The sequence below is a fragment of the Gymnogyps californianus genome, chromosome 3 (assembly GCF_018139145.2).
Source record: "Gymnogyps californianus isolate 813 chromosome 3, ASM1813914v2, whole genome shotgun sequence".
In the NCBI taxonomy this organism is placed as follows: Eukaryota; Metazoa; Chordata; class Aves; order Accipitriformes; family Cathartidae; genus Gymnogyps; species Gymnogyps californianus.
This window is the reverse complement of record NC_059473.1, coordinates 65,515,528-65,535,919: the sequence shown is the minus strand read 5'-3', so window position 1 is coordinate 65,535,919 and position 20,392 is coordinate 65,515,528. Positions and strand designations below refer to the sequence as shown.

Genomic DNA, 20,392 nt, shown 5'->3' with positions numbered 1-20,392 from the left:
AAAAGGGAAGGGAGCTATTGCCAGGATGTTCCCAGGGGAAGCCTGCCCTTTGGTATCCTGATGCCTCGCGGTTCAGCTGGCTACCAGAGCAGTTTTTCTTGCTAGTGCCCCAAAAAGGGCTCTGGCAGAGAAAGAAGTATTTCTCATGTAAATTCCAGTAGTTACTCACAAGAGAAACTGACTGGAAATTGCTAGGACTAGACCATTTTTCTTATTTATGGAAGAATGGGCACCACAGAGAACCCTTCTAGGACCCAGTTCTGGGCTCAAGGACAAATTAAAAGACTTTTGCCACAACCATGGTCAGGAAGTCTAGTGTGAGTTTGCCAGGCATGCCCTTGGCTCAGTTCCCCTTGCCTTTTTTTGCCGAGCATCTGGAGAAGGTGAGGAGATTTTTTTTTCCCCTATTGTCGGAAAATAGTAGCCCTAGACTTTTGACAGATTTACTGTTGCAGAGGCAATTAGTACAAACATTCCAGCTGGCATTTATTAGTAAAACAGATCTCACAACACCAAGCAGAGTCTTCATATATAATACAAACATACATATGTCTGTGCGTGTATGTATACACACACAATGCCAAGTCTCCTCCAGGACTGAAGATCAGTTAGTTCTGTGTGGAGATGCTAAGTCTTCTCTTCATTACCTTTGCCTCCCATTTTCAGGCACTTCCAAGATAATACAAGTGCTGCTAGACACAAAGTCTTTTAGACTCTTGTTGTCTAATAAAATTCACAAAACTTAGGAAAAAAGTTGCTTTATTGAAAACAATATTGTGCTTAATACTTTGTCATTTCAAATTCTGTTTCAACATTTTATGTTATCAGTTAAAGTATTACAAGATAATGAACTTTCTTTAAAAAAATACAGAAAATTGTGGCAGCAAAATAGTAGCTTTACCCAAGAATAATGCACAGCAGGCTCAAGTATAGAAACCAGACATTTGAAAACACACCTCTTCACATACAGTGGTGCACTGTATATGGAACACAATTAAACAGGCTGACATCTGACAGTTACTCATCACTTCAGCCAACCCACATGAGGACTTCCAAAAGAAAGGCAGTCAGTGTTTAGTGTTTCAAAACAATAATGCAGCTACAAATAAACCCCAACTGGTTGTTCACTAAGGGATCATGTATCCCAGTTCCAGAATAATGAAACACTGTTAAGTCCACTCATCTTAACACTAGGTTAAACCACAATAGTAAACAGAGAATTGAAAGTATGTCTGGCTACGTTTCACTGCCCATCAGATGAGTTCTTTCTTCATTATTACCAGGAGGATTTTGCAGGCTGGAACTGGAACTGTTTGCACAAGGAAAAGAACAGGAGGGAAGAAACAGGTTTAATATTCTCTAGATACTTCTATGTAATACAAACTTTATAGCAAAAAAGCCACACATTACGTGGAAAGAGTTATGTGGATCACTGCATTTGGTTCACCACTATTGCACAGAACCACATACTATTGCTTTCACACCTATCATTTCACAGAATTAAGGAATAGTTCGGGTTGGAAGGGACCTTTAAAGGTCATCTAGTCCAACCCCCCCTGCAATGAGCAGGGACATCTTCAACTAGATCAGGTTGCTCAAAGACCCGTCCAACCTGACCTTGAATGCTTCCAGGGATGGGGCATCTACCACCTCTCTGGGCAACCTGTTCCAGTGTTTCACCACCCTCATCGTAAAAAATTCCCTCATATCTAGTCTGAATCTACCCTCTTTTAGTTTAAAACCATTACCGCTTGTCCTATCACTACAGGCCCTATTAAAAAGTCTGTCCCCATCTTTCTTATAAGTCCCCTTTAATTATTGAAAGGCCGCAATAAGGTCTCCCCAGAGCCTTCTCTTCTCCAGGCTAAACAACCTCAACTCTCTCAGCCTGTCTTCACCGGAGAGGTGCTCCAGCCCTCTGATCATCTTCGTGGCCCTCCTCTGGCCCGCTCCAACAGGTCCATGTGTTTCCTGTGCTGAGGGCTCCAGAGCTGGATGCAGTACTCCAGACGGGGTCTCACCAGAGCAGAGCAGAGGGACAGAATCACTTCCCTCAACCTGCTGGCCACGCTTCTTTTTATGCAGCCCAGGATACGGTTGGCTTTCTGGGCTGTTAGCACACGTTGCTGGCTCATGTCCAGCTTTTCATCCACCAATACCCCCAAGTCCTTCTCGGGTATTGATACCAGGGGTTGCCCTGACCCAGGTGCAGGACCTTGCACTTGGCCTTGTTGAACATCATGATGTTCACATGGGCCCACTTCTCGAGCTTGTCCAGGTCCCTCTGAATGGCATCCCATCCCTCAGGCATGTCAACCGCACCGCTCAGCTTGGTGTCATCTGCAAATTTGCTGAGGGTGCACTCGATCCTACTATGTCATTGGTGAAGATATTAAACAGTACTGGTCCCAATACGGACCTCTGAGGAACACCACTCGTCACTGATCTCCATCCGGACAGTGAGCCGTTGACCACTACTCTCTGGATGCAACCATCCAGCCAATTCCAGCTCACAGACTTCCTCCTGGAGGAACCATCAGTAGGGTTTGCTTGTTAATGCCACGGTCCTGTTGCTTGTATAGAACAGGCATTGCCTGGTTTAGGAGTCTGTTTAGGTCAGTAGGGATTTAGGAAAACATACAGACAAAGTATTTAAGCGATATTTTTACTGCTTATCTTGTCATTCATTATCAGGTTGGTAGTGAGGAAAAAATGGAAGCACAGCTTTCAAAGGTTTGCTTTATATGGCTGCAAGTAAAATAAAGAATAAATATCTCAGCATACCTTCTCCTTGTTGCCTCAGTGATATAGAATATTCCAGTTGCAAGACCCTTTGAGGAAACAGTCAGTTACAATTGCAATAATAATAACCTTATGCAATAGCTCATAATTGCAATAGCTATAAAAAGCAAAAAACACGTAATTACTTACACTTAACAGTGCCCATCCTCCTTGGATGGCTGAGGCCCATTCAAAACCCAGCTTTTCATTTAGAAATCCTCCCAGAGTGGGACCTGCAAATGCCCTGCAACAAATCCAAATGAAGTATTGGCACCCCAAACAAAAAAGATAACATATCATATTCTCAGAGAACTTTTTTCTTGTGTTTTGTGGCCTCCCTCCACTGATTCTCTCTCCTTTGTCAACAAAGAGATTGTCTTCCACAGATCTAACTTTCCTATAACCCATAATAAGTATTAATTCTTTGTTTGCCAGGGCCCCAATAAACCTGTATAGTTACTTCCTCAGCTGGAAATAGGAACCACATCAGAAAGCTGAATGCACTCTTTTCTGTATCTGGAATGGCTTAGAGGCCCCATTAAGGACCATGTTCTAACAGGGCACCTACACCGATCAATTCTATCATAAAAGAAATTTAAACTCTCATCCCTCAAAATGTAAACCTTCCAAACTTCAAGACAAAAGACTGACGGATATAGGCAGGTGGGGAGGCACATTGTGACAGATGCGGTCACTGCAAGGTTGAGCGTATGTAACTGCCCTGCACCTTCATGGCTGTCTAAGAATGCCATGAAACATTATGCAGCTGCTGCCACTTTATGAAAGGTCTTATGTGATACGGTCTCTCACCACAGAAAGGGACAAAACTGTAAAACTAGAGTGACTTCCTGGAAGCAAGTCACATCATAAAACCAGGTTTGATAACAGCATAAAACTGGGGTTTGGTAACTTTACACTACCTGTATCTGTACTGAACCCTATGCCAAATAAACAGGACAGCTAGAACTTCAGTTCACTTGGAAAAAATGATGCAAATTTGTACCACTGAAACCCACCTGCAGCCACAGAGCACTGCAAGGACAGATAAAAAAAATCCTGGAAGTGGCTGTCAATAGGGGGACTCTGTCACTTCCCACTGAGTGACAACTCTGAACGGTCACCCAGCCAGTAGTGCCTTTCACTCATTTTTGTGACAACCACTGGGTAATAAACACAGACACACCCTGCTAAGCTACGCAAACACAGACCTTAAATAATGGCTGTGGCTGAAAGAGAAGAGAAGATTCTACCCTAAGCTATCCCAGACAAAAGGAGGAAATGTGGAAAATGAAAAAGGGTGAACAGAATTAGTCAGGAGCAGATACCTTCTAGCTCGCTCCATGTGGGTGGACTTAGCTCTGTAAAAAATTACGGTCCACCTCTCTCTGTATCAAGCATTAAATATTTCAGTGACAACAAAAATGACCACACAGAAGCGCAAGCTAACATCCCCTTAATCACTGCAGCTTTTTGATATGCAGGGCAATACATTTCAAGGAAGACAAGTTCAGAGTCCATTCCCTTTGTTGGGTAAAAAGCTTTGTTTTAACATGTCCACCAGCCACCTGTTTAGCAAGAACCTTTTGAATCAAGGTCAAGACAACGACGCAATGCAAGACTTCTGGTTGTAACGCAGCAGGCTTTTGCGTGGCAATTGTGTAGAACAACTGAATGCTCACAGCTTACAAAAAGGTGACTGCATACCTACCCAAGGGACCACACGGCATTGAAAAGCCCAGACACCAGTCCCAGCAGACTCAGACCTTCTTCAAATCCATTCTCACTGCAGAAAGACAGACCAGTTAGAGTAGTACAATATATTACTGTCTCTCAGTCTATAGCCTTCCCCTATAGAGAGGTTTTTTCCCTCCTTTTAATTTACACACAACTTAAATAGTTAACAAGCAAAAGTGTACAGTGGAATCACGTCTGTTTACCCAGTACTTTCTTCTTTGCTGCCTCTCTGGAAGATTGTAATGGTACTCCTCATCTCTGATGTCTTCCGAGTAAGATTCTTAATGTCACACCATCGCTCATTCCCCATGTTTCATACAGCAAGTGTAAAACAGTGACAGGTGGCTTTTAAGAAGGAAAGACCTTGTTCCAAGAGGAACATACTAATAAGAGTAAATCAAGACCTTTCTAGGTCATTACTGCCAAGCCACATCGCAGACCTTGTACTTTGAGCAAGCATGACTCCTGTAGGTGCAGCTGTTAAAGCCAATGCAGTCTGAAAATCCAGTGAAAACTGCTTGCTATTTATCGTCCTCAGAAGCTGAAATAAATCCTATGTATATGAAACTACACACAGGCCGCCCCATGCTATAAGACCGCAAGTCTGATGGACTTCAGTGTGTTCATAGTACTGAGGTACACATTTATAAAATTATATTTCGAGTATAATGACTGTGGTGCTCAGTCAGAAAAAACTAAGATAAAAGAGTAGTGGAAGCATTTAAGTGTTACTAGCTGCCTTTGTCTCAAAAAGGGGGAAGAAAGCCACACCAAAACCCACTTCATATTCACCCCTGAAAATTAGTTGCAGTTTCCTACTGTCAGTAACATGAAAGATGTGTTGGACCAATTTACTTACTATGCACAGTGCAGTATCTCTGGAAACACTGGGATAGCGCTCATGCCAAGGGAAAAGCCAATCAAAACCAGCACTAGCACAAACATCCACAGCTGACTGAAAAAGAGGCATTTAAAACAAGTTAGCTGCTGAAGACTCTTTTCAAGTAAGGACCTCATTTGACTGAAGGCTGTTATATCAGCTCTCCATGACTAATCAGAAAACTAGGTTTCTTGAAGCCAAAAAGAACTTTACTTTAATTGAACACTAAGACTTGAAAAACACAGTTCTATGCTTAAAAAAAGACTTTATACAAGAATTTGAAAATCCTGTGCTCAAATTAAATATTTCCTTATCAAATGCAGTTCATTTTAAGAGGAGCACATAGAGAAGAGGTAGACAGACAAGCTTAACTCAGCAATATGTATGTCCAAGCTCCAGGCTTGGTTTGCATAAGTGAAGGATTTGGCAGCTAAAATTTTGTAGCCTAATATATTATAACCAAATAGATTTAGCTAAAGAAAAGAATGTTGACGATTTTACTGATTTCTTTTTCTCACCAGCTCAAACGTATGATCTCACCAGTTTCAAATGTATGACCTTCTTTAAAAATTAGAAGTCTAGAAGGAAGAACTTGACTAATTCTGCACATTAGCAAGCCTATCATCGTCTTTAACAAAGTATATAACCTAGGACAAAAGGACTGTACAGCTAATTTGTAAATGTAGCAGAGCGTTTTGCTGTGAATTATCCTGAGCGATATAGCAATGCAGTGTTCAGGTGCAACAGACATTGTCTTTACTTAGCTAGCTGAAAACAAAGGTATAATTTGACGTTTTCCTCAGTAAGCTATATACAGAGAGAAGAAAAATCAATACTGCTGCACAGCCATACAAATAAAACCCACAGTTAAGAAAGACTGATGAAATAGAGAAAATTGAAAAATAAGGCAGAAAGAGAACTTTGGTTTGCTGCACTGGAAATGCCACAGAATTTGGAGGAAAGGAAAATAAAAAGCAGCATTCTTCCCACCACACATATTAACATGAGGAAACATAGTAACAGTAAAAAGCAAAGGACAAGGATCTATTTTACGAAGCTGTAAAATCTCCATTTTCAGATGCTTCCACTGCTTTACATTCATAGTCTCATGTTAGAAGTTATAAACAAAACGTTTCATGGTCAGAGGTGCTAATTATAGACTTGTGGACGTACATGACTATGGTCATGACAGCTATCACAAAAACATCACATAAGGGGACAGGCTCAAGAAGAGGCAGTTCTGTACCTTTCAATGTGCAGTACAGGAGCAGGTCCTAACATGAAAAAGCACAGTGCTGTCATTAAGCCTCCAGATACCAGCAGCCACTTCCTGAGGTACTGTGAAAGAAAAGCAAGAGGTATGTAATTTAAAGATGTGAATTTGTAATGTAACTATTTTGTCTTTCCTAATACCCCTCTTCTAAATCTTCATCTCCTGAAAAGTATGGCTCCTGTAGAGACCATCATTACACACAAACTGGGAATTCACAAGTTCTCTGCCAGTTCTGAACACCATCAAGAAACACTGAATTCATGTTTCCTCACCACCAATGCAATCACTGGCAGGAGCTGCTTAATACAGAGATTTCTTCAGGATACTGAGTAACGGTGCTTTTCTGTCAGCAAAGTATTTTAGGTCTTACTCTTCCTTAGTATAAGAAGTATCATGTAGCATTGTATGTAATTCTCATGTACAAAGGCCATTATTAGTCTGTGTCAGGAAAAAACAGTGTCAGAAAACCAGCACTGTCCTTCATGCACAGCATTCAGTGTAGGTTTCCTTGATCAATTAGCAGTGGCTGTCAACCAGGCAGTTTTAGGTATAGCACTGTCAAAGTCCCTTTCTACGGTGCAGTTAAGAGCCAGAGAACCATAACCAGCCGGTGTCCTGATTTAATTTGGATATTACACTTTTTAAGAGATAAAGTCAATACACCTAACCAGAACATCTTTACTCCTCTTCTCAAAAGCTGATAAAATTAGATGTGGTCAAAAGCATGGATAATTGGGACATATTTTCCCACTCTCCATTCCATATCGGCTGGAAATAGATTGTGCTTAGTCCACCGGAAAAGATCAACACATTTCAACTACAGGACACTTGTCCAACATCCTTTACTATTTTGGACATTCTTGTATTACCTGGACCTTGCAAAAGAGACCTTCAAGTTGGCAGTATTCAGTGCACGTGCAACATCCTGAAAGACAGATCCCTTTACAGGACCAGGCCTACACCCATCGCTTCAATATGGGAAGTCCTCCAGTTTTAACTAAATGCACAGGGTGCTTTACTAACCCTGCACAAACAGCAGGGTAGTACTCACCGGCAGTTTGTCACTTAGGAGTCCAAGGAGGGGAGAAGACAGGGAGTATGAGAGTGCCAAACCGAGGAATACCAAGCCCACATAACCAGCTGGGAGTTTGAACTATGGAAAGGAAGACAAATAAAACAAAAAACAAAACATCAAGCCATATATGCTACATTCATTAAAGGACAATCCAAGAATTATATTTTAGGTCAAAATACTGAAATGGATGATTTTAAGTATTTTACTGATACCATATAGAGGTTTTTCAAGTATTTGAAGTCATCGCAGAGCTCCAGCTTCTTTCCACTTCCATTTCTAAGCATGGAGTGAAAACACCTGACACAACTGTACTCAGATAAAGCCTACATAATCTCAGGAGGAAACACTGCTATGTCCCTACACCAGCACACTGGATTCTAACATTAATACCTGGCACATTTGAAACAGACACTTCAGACACTGAAATTTAGATGGATTTAGTCTTTACCTCTCCAATCTTCAGTTTTATTTCCACTCAGAAAAGCATAAATACTGTAGTCATCCACTGCTAATTAGTACATCTTAAAATTAAGTAGTGCTATAAAACACAACTCTGGATTTTCAACCAAAGGAGGATTTTTATGAGAATGAGTAAGAGGCTTTTTGCAAACACCCTGAGGTCTACATTTTCCTAATGCAGAGTCACATTTCTGTATTGAAACAAAATGTGTAATGAACCAAGAGCATACTAGTCTCTTAAATGAGTACTTTAACTACCAGTTAGAAGGTATTCCAAGATGTTTCATGTGGCATGGACTACATAAATATTCGCTATTTCCTTGCCATATGCAGGCACATGATAATAACTCTAATTTAGTGGTTAGAACACCTGCCAAGAAGGCTATAGCCCTTTCGCAGCAAGTATCTGTTAGCACAGAGCAGAGGGAAAGCAGAAGAGCCACACGAGTGCACAATATTCTACAGTGGGATAATTACAGATGCCTCCTGGGTGATGGAAGACGTACATTCACATCTCCACTGATGGAAGAGGTTAGCACCCAGTCTCCTCCACCCTGGATGAGTGCTCTAAGTACTGGACTAGACAGATGAAAAGTAGGAGCACAGCCACCTGTGAAATGCTATTCCCTGGAAAAACAATTAATAAATAAACCACCCAAAAAGCATTGCTTAATTTCACACAGGAGCAGAATCTTAAACTGTTTACTTCAAATTCATTACCTTAAACACCATGACAAAAATAAATAAATAAAATTAAGTAGGAAACAAATAAATAAATATTGAACTAAATTTAAAATAAATAAATAAAATGGCATTTGCCTTTTTAATGAGTGAGCGAAGAAGTCAGCTGGCAGGCTACATAGTTGCAATCAGTTTAATTTTGCCATTGCTGCAAGAGAAGGCAGAGCTGTGACATCATGTCCCCAAAACCAAATGTCCACATCAAGAGATATAACACTGTGAGTAACAGTTGCAGTTTTAAAGAATTTGCTTTCAGAAAGGAGGAAAAAATCCCTCATTTACAAAACCAGCTGCTATGCCCTGTTCAGAGAAGGTACTCTGCAGTTGAAAGCCAATTAAGTGGAAAAAGTACATTTTTAAAGGCCTTACATTTCCTCATTCTCAAAGTTACCAAGACCCAGCGGCAACAGATGGCCTGGTCAATGGAACCTGTGATTTGTCAGTACTGTGGAAATCAAGTTATTTGGAAATCATATTATTAACAGTTAATTAAAGCAATGTAGTTGGATAAGGCTTAATTTTGTTTAGGATATTTAAACCACATTTATAACCAGTTATTTACTATTTAGCAAGTCAAGACTTCCCTGCATGTTAACAGGACTTACCTTCTTTAGGATAAATAGAGACATTGTGGGATCCAAAAAGCCCAAGCATGCACTTAGAGAAAATATAATAAGACAGAGTAGTAAGACTTTCGGCAGAAGAATGAGCTTCCAAAAGGAATTCTTGCTAGGGACTGAATCTGTTTCAAGAGAAAAGGGGGGGAAACTGCATTATTTTCAACAGCATAAGCTCATGATTGATCTTCTTGCTTTAGAAAAGAAATCAGTATTTCCCTTTTTCTAGTCCTATTACTCTTGTTATCTAAAAAACGAAAGTCAACAGTAGACTATTATGCACTACACTATTTTTATATCAAAAAACCAAATTTGGTAGGTGAATAAAAGAAGAAAAGTACAGAATTTACATTCCAACATTGCAAATCCCCAACCTGAAAAGACCAAAAGCATGTACTATTCCAAATTATGTGAAAATACGGTTACTTCTCCACTAGCCCTTATACAGTGAAAATCTCATGGATACGTCTCAACTTAAAACAACACGCACACATGCATGAACCATTCATATCCAATCAGAGAAACATGCTTTGGAAGTAAATAAAAAGATTGCTATTTATCAATTGAGATCTGTCCGAATTTTTAAGCAACTAGTCATTCGGGTCGCCTGCATGTTCAGTTTGTACTCCAGACAGGAAGATTCTTTCAGATGTCATGGTTAGATGTCATTTCTAAGGTCGGTTCCCTTCCTGATGCTGTTGGTGCTTTAATAGTTGAATGTGGCCTCAAACTATATATAGAACTAAAATTTCATTCATTAGCATCCACCAGCTCAGAGCTAACATTTAATTAATGTAGTTTCAAATTCGCTAGTAATATTATGACTCCATACAATTTCAGAGCTCGGGGAGGCAGGGGGGAAACCAGCAGTAGCAGCACATGGTTAACCACTGTAAGTTTCTTCTAAAAGCCAATATATATGAAGTTATTCTCCAAGGTTTTCATATTTAAGAGGAAAAAATATTAAAAAAAATCTATTTTAAAGTTACTAGTTTTTATTCTAGAAAAACTAACAGAACTGTAACCTTGCAATTACAAACCTGTGTGAAGACTTATCTTTAAGTTAACTTTCTGTCCAAGCAGGACCATCTAAAATTTAATCAAATTTATACGACCTCCAGCACTTCAGTTAAACCCCTCATTTACTAACTTTAACATTCTTTCATGTTAATCAGATCCTGCATCATTCAGTACAAATAAACACTTTTTGTTCTTCCTGTAATTCTGTTTTCTTCCCCTCTGTTACCCTTAAACATGTCAAATTCTCTTGTTTTAGGCAAAACCTATCTCCAGCTTTTCTTCAACTAGCTGCAATGACAAGCTGATACAAAGAAGACACAACTGATCCTTTACAAGACCTGAGCTGAAGAGACAAAAGAAAACAAAAATTTATCTCAGTTTCTTCCACACAGAGCTCTTAGTGTTTGCAGAGATGGGCATGAGGTGTTGGATTCATTCCAGGCCATCTGCACACATTAATTTAGCTCACATTAAAACATGGGCCTGATCAAGATCACAAGTTAATTCAGCTGGAGCTCTGCCCTCTGAGTTGTATCAGACTTCAGAAACTGGTATTTTTCTAAAACACAGTTATATACATGAGAAATTAAGGTAAGTGAAGGAGACAGGAAGGGTGCTTACCGTATTTTGGTAATATGCTCATATTCACAGGCACCAAGACCAACACTACGCATCCCAGTGTAATGAAAGGGACCTCATAACCAAACGATTGATACAAAAAGCCACCTAAAGGTGGGCCCAGCACCAGTCCGAGTCCTGTAAAAATTTCAAGGCTGCCCTAAAGGATGAAAGAGAAAGCAAGCAAAAAAAAAGAATGCTGAGAAACTCTAGTGTAACAATAAAAGCAATCCATTTTTCTGAGCAGCAGCACAACATAGGCTAGTGAAAAGAAAAAGGCACTGCATCACTAAGGGGGATAATGGCTAGTACAGACCTTCACAAAGTGGGATAGCGAAAGGGATTTCGCAGTTGTCTGCGTGACAGCAATCATTTCCTTTGCTTCACTAGGGAGGAACCACCTGTACTGCAGCGTTAGCCACTCTGCTGTCACCTAACACATCCCAGTCCTGAGGCAAGACAAATGCTCTACTGGTGGAAAGCATCTGTAGGACAACTCAGGCTGAAGTGATCATCTCTCCCACCTGCCTCAGGCCCCCACCAGTCTGAGGGGGAGGACCCAAACAAGCCTACCTGGATGGGTCATTATCTCGTGGGTTGAGGTGCATGTGCCAAGTTAGAGCTTTCTCTCCATAACCAACTGTTTGGATTCACTGACTAGGGGTAGGAAATAACAGTGAAATTGCAATGGGGATAACTCAGATTATTTTTGGCTACAATTTAATAATCTGACATCTTTTATAAGATACTAATTTTCGAAAGGACAATAATACAGTAGACTTAAATCTTGTGTTACACCACCGTAGTCACCACTGTCAACATCTGCCTCAATACTTGACTAATCAGTGCTTAGACCACCCCCTTTTAACAAGCAACAGCTGGTAGTAATAATGGCTTACAGTTAAAGTTTTGCTAACTTCTGGGACCCAGAAAGATAGCATAGAGTTTCATCCTCATCTTTAATTCTACTGATACAAGTCAGAGTGGTCAAATGGCCTGAGAGCAGGCGCAGTCAGCAATAGCCAAGTTCTTTACCCTAGGCCAGCCTAGGGCCCTAGGGTCCCAGCCTATTCATTTCCTAGGAAAGGCAATAACTAAGCACGTCCTCAAAATTAGTTCTAGATACATTTGAGACATTTTGGTAAACTTCAACACATGGAATGCCCATAAGTTAACATAATTGCATCCAAACAATGCTTTTACTTGTGTTGCTCACCAACCATAAAAAATATTTATGATTGGTGAGACTTCAGTTCAAATCAGGCTGTACATCATTTAGCCCTTCTAAGTTAATGAATTGTTGGGAGGGGGGTGGGGGGGAGGCTGAGGCATTGCATTATTACAGATCGGGGAGCATAAGGTAAACCTGATATTGTAAGAAAAGTGATATTGCTCATGTTCTGAAGTTCATACCTCCTCCAACAGAGGGATCACGTTGACAGATGCTGAACTTCCCACTTTAACAAGGCTGACATGCCTACATTTAATAACTTCCCCATACATTCTCTAGGGTACCCAATAGGTAAAAAGGTGGGCTGAAAACTGGTAACAAAAGGGTAAGGAGAGGAAAAGTGCTTTCAGTATCTAGCACTATCAAGAAGGGCAATGGAAAGCAAGGCTAAAAATCCCTCATCCATTCCTTCAGGCTTTATGGTTTTACCATAGGATGCACCTTGCTTCAACTAATCAGCTCTCCTTCTGCCTCCTACCTCTGCCACCACCTCAAGCAGAGCTCACAGTAACAAGAACTCTCCATTGTGTCCATTTAATGGACATCTACATGATGTCCAATGTAAATCTACATGAATGAATTTGAAAAGCTTTTATTTTCATGCAGAACAAGACATTAAAGTATAAAATATGACAAACGGACCAATATTTAGAAGTGATCTGTCTTCTGACAGCACCCTTTCTAAATTTTAAACAAAGGTAGCTACCAAGCCACAGCTGCGTAGCGTTTCTGATTGTGGTCTTGAGGTGACCTTCATCACTACATACCGTTTTCAGCTATGCATCATGTTTATTGTGCTGCCACCACAGAATTTAATTTATTTTTAAGTCTGATTATAAGATAGATAACTAAGTCCCTTTAAGTCAAGGTTACTTTACTTACTTAAACTACATTTTAAAATTTGCAAACAGGAAACCTTAACCTTATTGACCGAATAAATCCAAAACACGATTACAATATATAACCTGCTTTCCAAAGAAATTGCCAGCTCCTCACTGCTGATCCAATTTAGTAGTTTTCTGCTAGTTAGGAGGTCATATTTGTATAGACATTTATTTATAGAAGTAACTATACAGCTTAACAACAATATTAATAAATGCATCAACTTTTCCAATTTTATTAAGTGTTCTGAAGGATGTTCTTAACATTTGTTCACTCATTAAAATTTAACCTAGTTATTTCTGTCAGTCTACATTTGAATTGAAACCAGAATTTATTGAAAAAAGAGAAAGAAAAAGCAGCATTTTATTAAATACAAAACTTTTTTTTCCTAACACCATAAAAATGGACTACATAAGGGTAATATGTCTGGTTGAAATGAACCATTGATGACCAGAAATAGTGCCCTCCAGATTTCAAGAAGTTCTAGCTCTCCTCTTCTCATACACCACTTTATCAATAGATTAGAAAAATGAAAGCAAAACTGTTTCCAGTTTTGCATCTTTCAGTCATTTAAATCAACGCTATTTGAATGAATTAATCAAATTTCTTGAATCAACCCACATGGATTCTTACCATGCATGTAGAAGTAGTCACTAAAAGCTGTATTAGTATTTTAATAGTCTGATTTCAACTGAAGAGACAACTACTGCCATCAACGCTCAGCTGTCTTAAAAACACAAGCAACTAATACGTACTGCTGAATTTATATTTAATTGAAGTTATGCTAAGGTCTAAACTTGTTCTAGGATTGTGATTCTAGACTACAAACATTATGTGACGATTTCAAATATGCCTGCACATGAGACAGTAGATTTTCTCCTCCTGGTTTTAGGCTGCCTACTGGCAATTTATCATATTGCGGGGTACTCAGCTGTAACACTGGTTTTTGCACTTACCAGGACAGTAGCTATATTGTTGGGAAACGCCTTTGCAAGGATTGAAAACGATGCTGTCATTGCTGCTGCAAAACCTACTGCATCCATTGCTCTTACTAACAAGCACAAACCGATGAATATTGGTCCACTTGGCACCTTGTCCAGCATTCTGAAAAAAAAAAAAAAATAGGAAATAGAGATCTCTCAGGATGCAACAAGTCATCTACTAAAGGCCCTGGAGCATCATTTCATACTCGTTAAGGGACATAGTTAGAAGACACTCAATGCTTTCTATTGCCACATCTTTTTGAATCACATCAGTGAAGTCACTCAAACTCTACCAAACTATTTCTGGCAGCTTTCTCCTTTTCCCCTTTCTTTGGTGGTGAAAAGAGCACGAAAAACCTAACCTGTGAAAAACTCCAGTGCCATCTTCTGTTGTATTTCACAGCTTTTCCAAGCAACTGTGCAAGGATTGTGATGCAATGAGTTACAATTACCTAATAAGAGCTTCCTTCATTGTTAATAAAACTTTTATTTTGCTAAAATGAGTTGCTTAGCCTCTCTGCCTGCCAGGCAAAGCTTCTCATTTGCACTCAATATTTTTAAGAAAAGAATAATTAAAACATTTGCATAAATAGTTCCCTTATTGCTGCACTTTGACAGACTTCTTGCTGTTCATCAACTATGGTAGTTATTTAAATATGTAGAACCTTCCTTCTTTGCTCTCAAAGTACTAAACAGGCTTTGAAACCCACTGAAAGGGAGAAGTGTTCATTCTGCTTTACAAGGGATAGATAAAAAGTAAAGATGCAAAAAAGTTAGGTGAATTAACCAACACCTGAAAGATGCCCAAGAGTTTCCTGTTTTGTTTTGTATCCATCTTTTCATATGGATGAAAATTATTAGAAGACAAATGCAACAAAACCAACCAACAAAAATTACTCACCCAAACAGAATGGTCACACATCCTGAAACAAACATTCCTGCCACAAACATGAATTTTGCTCCAATATGTGTAAGCTGTAAATTAAATACCATTTTTACATGTTATTATTTCAAGCCAAGATCAAAAATCTTTCAAAGTTACTGTTAAGAAATCAAAACATTATGGGCACTTTATAGCGTATGTAACTAAAAGATCTGGAGATACTGCTCCTGCTGGCGTGCCTTCATGCAATACTGAACCTAAAAATATTCTAAACGGTTAAGTGACTTAACCCAGTTTTCAGAATGGTAAGACAATGGTGCAGTTAACTATTTCACAGCGCTGCGCTGCAGCTTCTGCAGAGCAGCAGGTTACAGTAGCAGTCCTCATTATAAACAAACAGAAAGTAATACCTTCCCCCTCCAGCACTGTCAGTGATGCCAAGTCAGCAATACCTGTCACGTGTATGGCTCAGGAGAGTCAATGGAAGCTGATTTTAAAGCAAATTTATCACAACCTTTAATAGCACAAAGCTTTGGCACAGGAAGCACAGTAGCTTCAGGCTTCCCGATTCATTACCAGGGAAAGGACCCCACCTTACTTCATTTCAGACTCCATCATCAGGGTGAAGGACGACGAGATGCATGCCATAAAACTAACTCAATCCCGTAACAAAGTACATCTCAGCTTCTAATTCCATGCTGTAACTTCCCCTAAGGACAGCAGGTATTTCAGACTCTTTTCTTGTTCAGGCCTGGACGAAGTCCCTGCGTTTCAGCCACTATTACTAAAGCCCGTATTTTGCCGAGTTTCACTGAAACCCTCAGGATTTCTGATTGCTGGACTGTCCACCTCTATTGGTACTCGCTTTACCTGCCTGCAGTGAGGATGCCGCGCTCACTCTCTCTCTCCCCTGCAAAGTACTTGGTGAGGATTGTGCCATAGTTGAATGCCATCACAGGCACCAAGACTGGACTTACCAATGGCACTTGTGTGACACCTTGATGAGCCACCTCACCACCAGAGAAAATCATTCACCGTGGGGTCGGCAAAGAGACTGCACAGCCAAAGAAAGAGAATACTGTGAAACTGCAGCAGCCCCAACTTAAGGTATGATCCTGAGCAGTCCTAGTCAAAAATGCATAAACAGCGGTGCTCCAGCATATAAACAAACAAACCGTTACATAATTTATTTGTAATTTTTCCAGCATGAGAAAAATCCTGAATCTGAGGGAAAACTAAATTTGCAAGAACTGGAGACATTTATCTCATATTGCTGTATAATGATGTGCCAGGGGAAACCGAGTTAAGCAGCAGAGAGTCATAATAGGAGGAAATGTTAAGAAAAAGACAACATACCAGAAAGAAGAAGGGGTGCAGCTAACTAAAGAAAAAAACAAAACAAACCACCTTAAGAACAGTGCCAAAGGCAAACAGAATATATAAGTAAGTGCAATAAATAAAATGGGGGGTAGGGGGAAAGGAAGTAATAGAAAGGAGAATTGATCAGCAGATTACTCTGAAGCAAACAGAACAGTTACCCAGAGAAACAAAACAGCTACATGCCACCACCCTATGCTACCCTCAAGAACTGTGGACGAGAAATTTTTAAATTGTACTGACAAGACTTAGATCAGATTCAGACTGACTGGCCAGGCTTCAGTTTCTGCAGACATGCTACTGAAGAGACATGTCCTTTCTCAGCTTTAGAGAACTGTCTTCATGTACCAACCTGTGTTGTCACAGAAATAAGTTACAGTTTCAACTATACTTACATAATTTCCCAAGATTAAAGCGGTCAAGAAATTGACCAAAGCAAAACATCCAAAAATGAGGCCAACAACGGTGTTACTGGCACCTTTTTTTTCCGCCTGCAAAAAAGATCACAACTGCGTAAAGATGGAGGCAAATTCTTGAGGCAAATAACATTCATACCTTGTACATTTTTTTTTTTTAATTCCCTATTAGTGCAGTTACAAAGCAATTTCCTTTCTCAAAGGCAGTAGGGGCTCATAAGGTCACAGCACAGCAATTTAAAGACGTGTTGCACTTCTATTCAACCTATATGTAATCAAGGGAAAAGCAATGTTCATTCCTCAATGAATGGAAACACTGTGCTGTTTGCTGAACAGGTGACCAGACTTTATACAGGTGGCTTCAGCTGGTGTGCAATGGAGCTAGCTACAAAGCTTTGATCTCATGTGGTGAGAGGGCAGTAACAGAGGTATCTGTTATCTTCACTGTATCTTGCCTCCCCATGACAAGCACCAGGCAAAGTTTTGAGTTATCCAACCGGCAAAATACACTTACTTGGGTACAAGCAGTACATTGGAATATTTAGAGCAAATATAATCTTAACATTTCTTTGTTAATACTTGGGAACAACTTGGTCATGAGAGAAATGGAATTCTGCTGCAAAGGCACCATGATGATTTTTTTCATCCTATATTTAAACATTGTATTCACTCAACATAAGCAGAGATTCGCCCCCCCCCCCCCCTCCGTTGCTAGGTCAGGAAGTTTAACACAGTGAATGATGGCCCAGCATGAGTTAACAGAGACATAGCTATAAATAAAAAGTCATTGAGTGGCTAAGGCACTGAAATGCAAGTCAGGACATGGGCAGAGCTTTAATCTCAGCTCTACTACCAAGCTGCTGTGCAACACTGGGCAAAAAACTATTTCACTTCTCCAAGCATCCATTTCAACTTCTATCTCATTTCATTAGTTCGCTGTCTCCTCTGCAGCCACAGGGAAGATGAAATTAGTCCATGGACAGGATCCAGGTCACCGTTATATACACTCTAATCTATTTTAGCCAGCATCAGGCTATCACTATGAATTCCCACAACTGAAAAGTCTAACTCGGAGCTTACAGCCATAAAGGTCCCACAGCGTTCAAGATCCTTTCAAAAGTTTCAACACGCAAAAAATAACCTGAAAAGTAGCTAGCTAAATTGTTTGTTTACCTCTGAAGGGAAAAAGGGTCCCAGGATTGAATAGCATATCATCGAACTGAAGTTTATAGAAGCCGTTGCGGCCATTGTAAAGAGCTGTTCTCTGGTCAGCCTTCTTGATTCCTCACCAAGTGCTTCTGGCACGCCATCTTCTTAAAATACAAAAGAAAAAAAAAAAGTATTATAAACTGATAGAGGGAAACACAATTTGCAAACCAGGTTTGGAAGTTAAAATCCGCACAAAACTTCTACCCTCCCGGCTCTGGGGAACTAAACCAAGCCGTCCTGCTTTTTTCCCCGCATGCAGGCGCGCAGACTTGGCCGCACAGGCGGCACCCCCCCGGCGCGGCGCCGGCCTGCAGCCGCCCCTCTGCACACCCCGACAGCGCTTTCTGCCGGAGCTGCCCCGCCGCGCTCCCGGCCCGGCACCGCGCGTACCGGCGCCTGTGAGCACACGCCGCACCGGGACAGCCCCGGTACGCGGCACTGCGGCGTTCAACCCCGCGGTGAAACCTGTCCCCCCGGCTCCCTTTCCCAGGGCGGGCTCCGGCGCTGCGGAGCGGCCCTTCAGCGCCGGCCCGGCGGCAGAGCCTGCGGCGCGGCAGCTGCCCCGCCGGTCACCGGCGGAGAAACGCGGGGCGCCCCCGCCTCCCACCTGCGGGCTGCTCGCTCGCCGCGCCGTCCGCCGCCCGGCTGCCCATGGGGAAGGAGCGCCGCGCCCGCAATGGCCGGCGCGGTCCCGCACCTCCCCGCCGCCCCGTCCGGTAGCAGCCGCCGGTTAGCCAACACACCGGGGCCAACGCCAGCCCCGGCGCCCCGGCCGCCGCCACTGAGCATGCTCGGCCTGCGGGGGGGGGGGGGGGCCTGCCGCGCCCCGCCGGTCGCCGGCGGGAGAGGAGCTGCGGGGCTGCCCGCGGGGCGGCCGGGGGTGCTGTGCCCAGCGGGGATTGCCAGCCCGGGCGGGGAGAGCACCCAGGGCGACAGCGGGCCCCGTGCTTTGGGCAGTCTGATAATAAGCTGCTGGCTGCCGGGGTACGCTGCGCATCGGGCTCGGGGGAACTGCTTGCTTAGTGGACCTGGTAAAACATGAAATGCAGCCTGTGCTCCTGGTGCAGCGGCTTCGACAGGTTGCAGGTGAAGAAAACCGAGGAGGTAGCGGAGAAAGCTGTCACGAGAACAAGTGGGTATTTGCTGATACAACGGTACCTCACCTGGGCATTAGAAAGGTGTTTCCGACAAGCAGAACAATACACATTGTAGAAAAGCCTCACAATGGAAGTGTAGATCCCACGTGTATTAAAACAGGAGCTCAAAGAGTTTATGAATATTATGTTATTGTGACTGCTAGGGACTGGGGGAGCTGGGGTCAGGGATCCAAGAGGTACATCCCGCTTCCTGCAGCTAAAGGAAGTTTGGATGGTAAAGGAGGGATCGGCTCCAGGGACTCTGGACTGACAGCTGACTAACCCGGCTGCATTTCCTGAAAACTTAACCCCTTCGGCTCGGCTTCGCTCTCTTAAGATTCCTCAGGGGTGGCTGGCAGTTACTGTAGGACTGCTGATTTGCCTTGTAAGCACAAACATTCATCTGTTTTAAAAAGAGCTGTAATGTCTCTGTCTTCCATACCAAAGGGAGATTCAGGATGGCTTCTTAGGACTGGTAGACCAAGCAAGATCGATGATCATCTACACAGCCTCTAGCAAGTTGCAGGATCCATAAAACAGTAACAGAAGAGCTGAACGACAAACCTGTCACAAGAATTAACAGCTATAAACTGGCCAGGAGTAAATTCAGGCTGGCGATGAGGAAGAGGTGATATAATCAATCCATTTGGCACAAGTTCCTATCCAGAGGGGAGGAAAGTGAGGAAGGGATGAGGCATGAGCTGGGGACCTCTTCCAAATGTAATAAAAGACAGACCACCTATTGCTTGAAGAGAAAAACCAATAATTACTTCTTAAAAGCACTATTTTAACTAGGCCATCAGTATTCCATCTAGTCACCAGTTATAATATTAAGATGCATAATAAGGACATTTCAGAGCAAATGTTGCCATGTACCTAACTTTAGAATCCCACACTCCATGTGACAGGAAAAAGCAGGATTACTTTCACAAGATTAGGAAACTTAAAAACTGTTTAGCAGCCACAAAGAACAACAGCCACACATTCCTTTGCTGAAGTCTATTTTGACAATATATAGTGTGTGGCATATATTATGGCTGTGAAGTTGAAAAGTCCCTAAAAACTACCTCAATCTTT

The 20,392-nt window shown here is 41.6% G+C and overlaps 1 protein-coding gene across 2 annotated transcripts; it reads right to left on the bottom strand.

Annotated features, from left to right (window-relative positions):
• Nucleotides 1–473: 473 nt before the first annotated feature.
• SLC18B1 (solute carrier family 18 member B1) lies at nt 474–18,865 on the bottom strand. 2 transcript variants are annotated; one of them, XM_050893942.1, is made up of 14 exons: nt 18,787–18,865; nt 18,144–18,283; nt 16,950–17,045; nt 15,196–15,269; nt 14,268–14,415; nt 11,202–11,358; nt 9,549–9,685; nt 7,720–7,821; nt 6,642–6,733; nt 5,375–5,470; nt 4,490–4,564; nt 2,932–3,025; nt 2,785–2,831; nt 474–1,309 (listed from the first exon to the last, which is right to left on the bottom strand). In XM_050893942.1, exons 1-14 carry the CDS (start codon nt 18,830–18,832, stop codon nt 1,237–1,239), a joined length of 1,377 nt encoding a protein of 458 aa, XP_050749899.1. In that variant the 5' UTR covers nt 18,833–18,865; the 3' UTR covers nt 474–1,236. The 2 variants fall into 2 exon arrangements, with proteins under 2 accessions (XP_050749899.1, XP_050749902.1); XM_050893945.1 differs by lacking the exon at nt 2,785–2,831.
• Nucleotides 18,866–20,392: the final 1,527 nt, after the last annotated feature.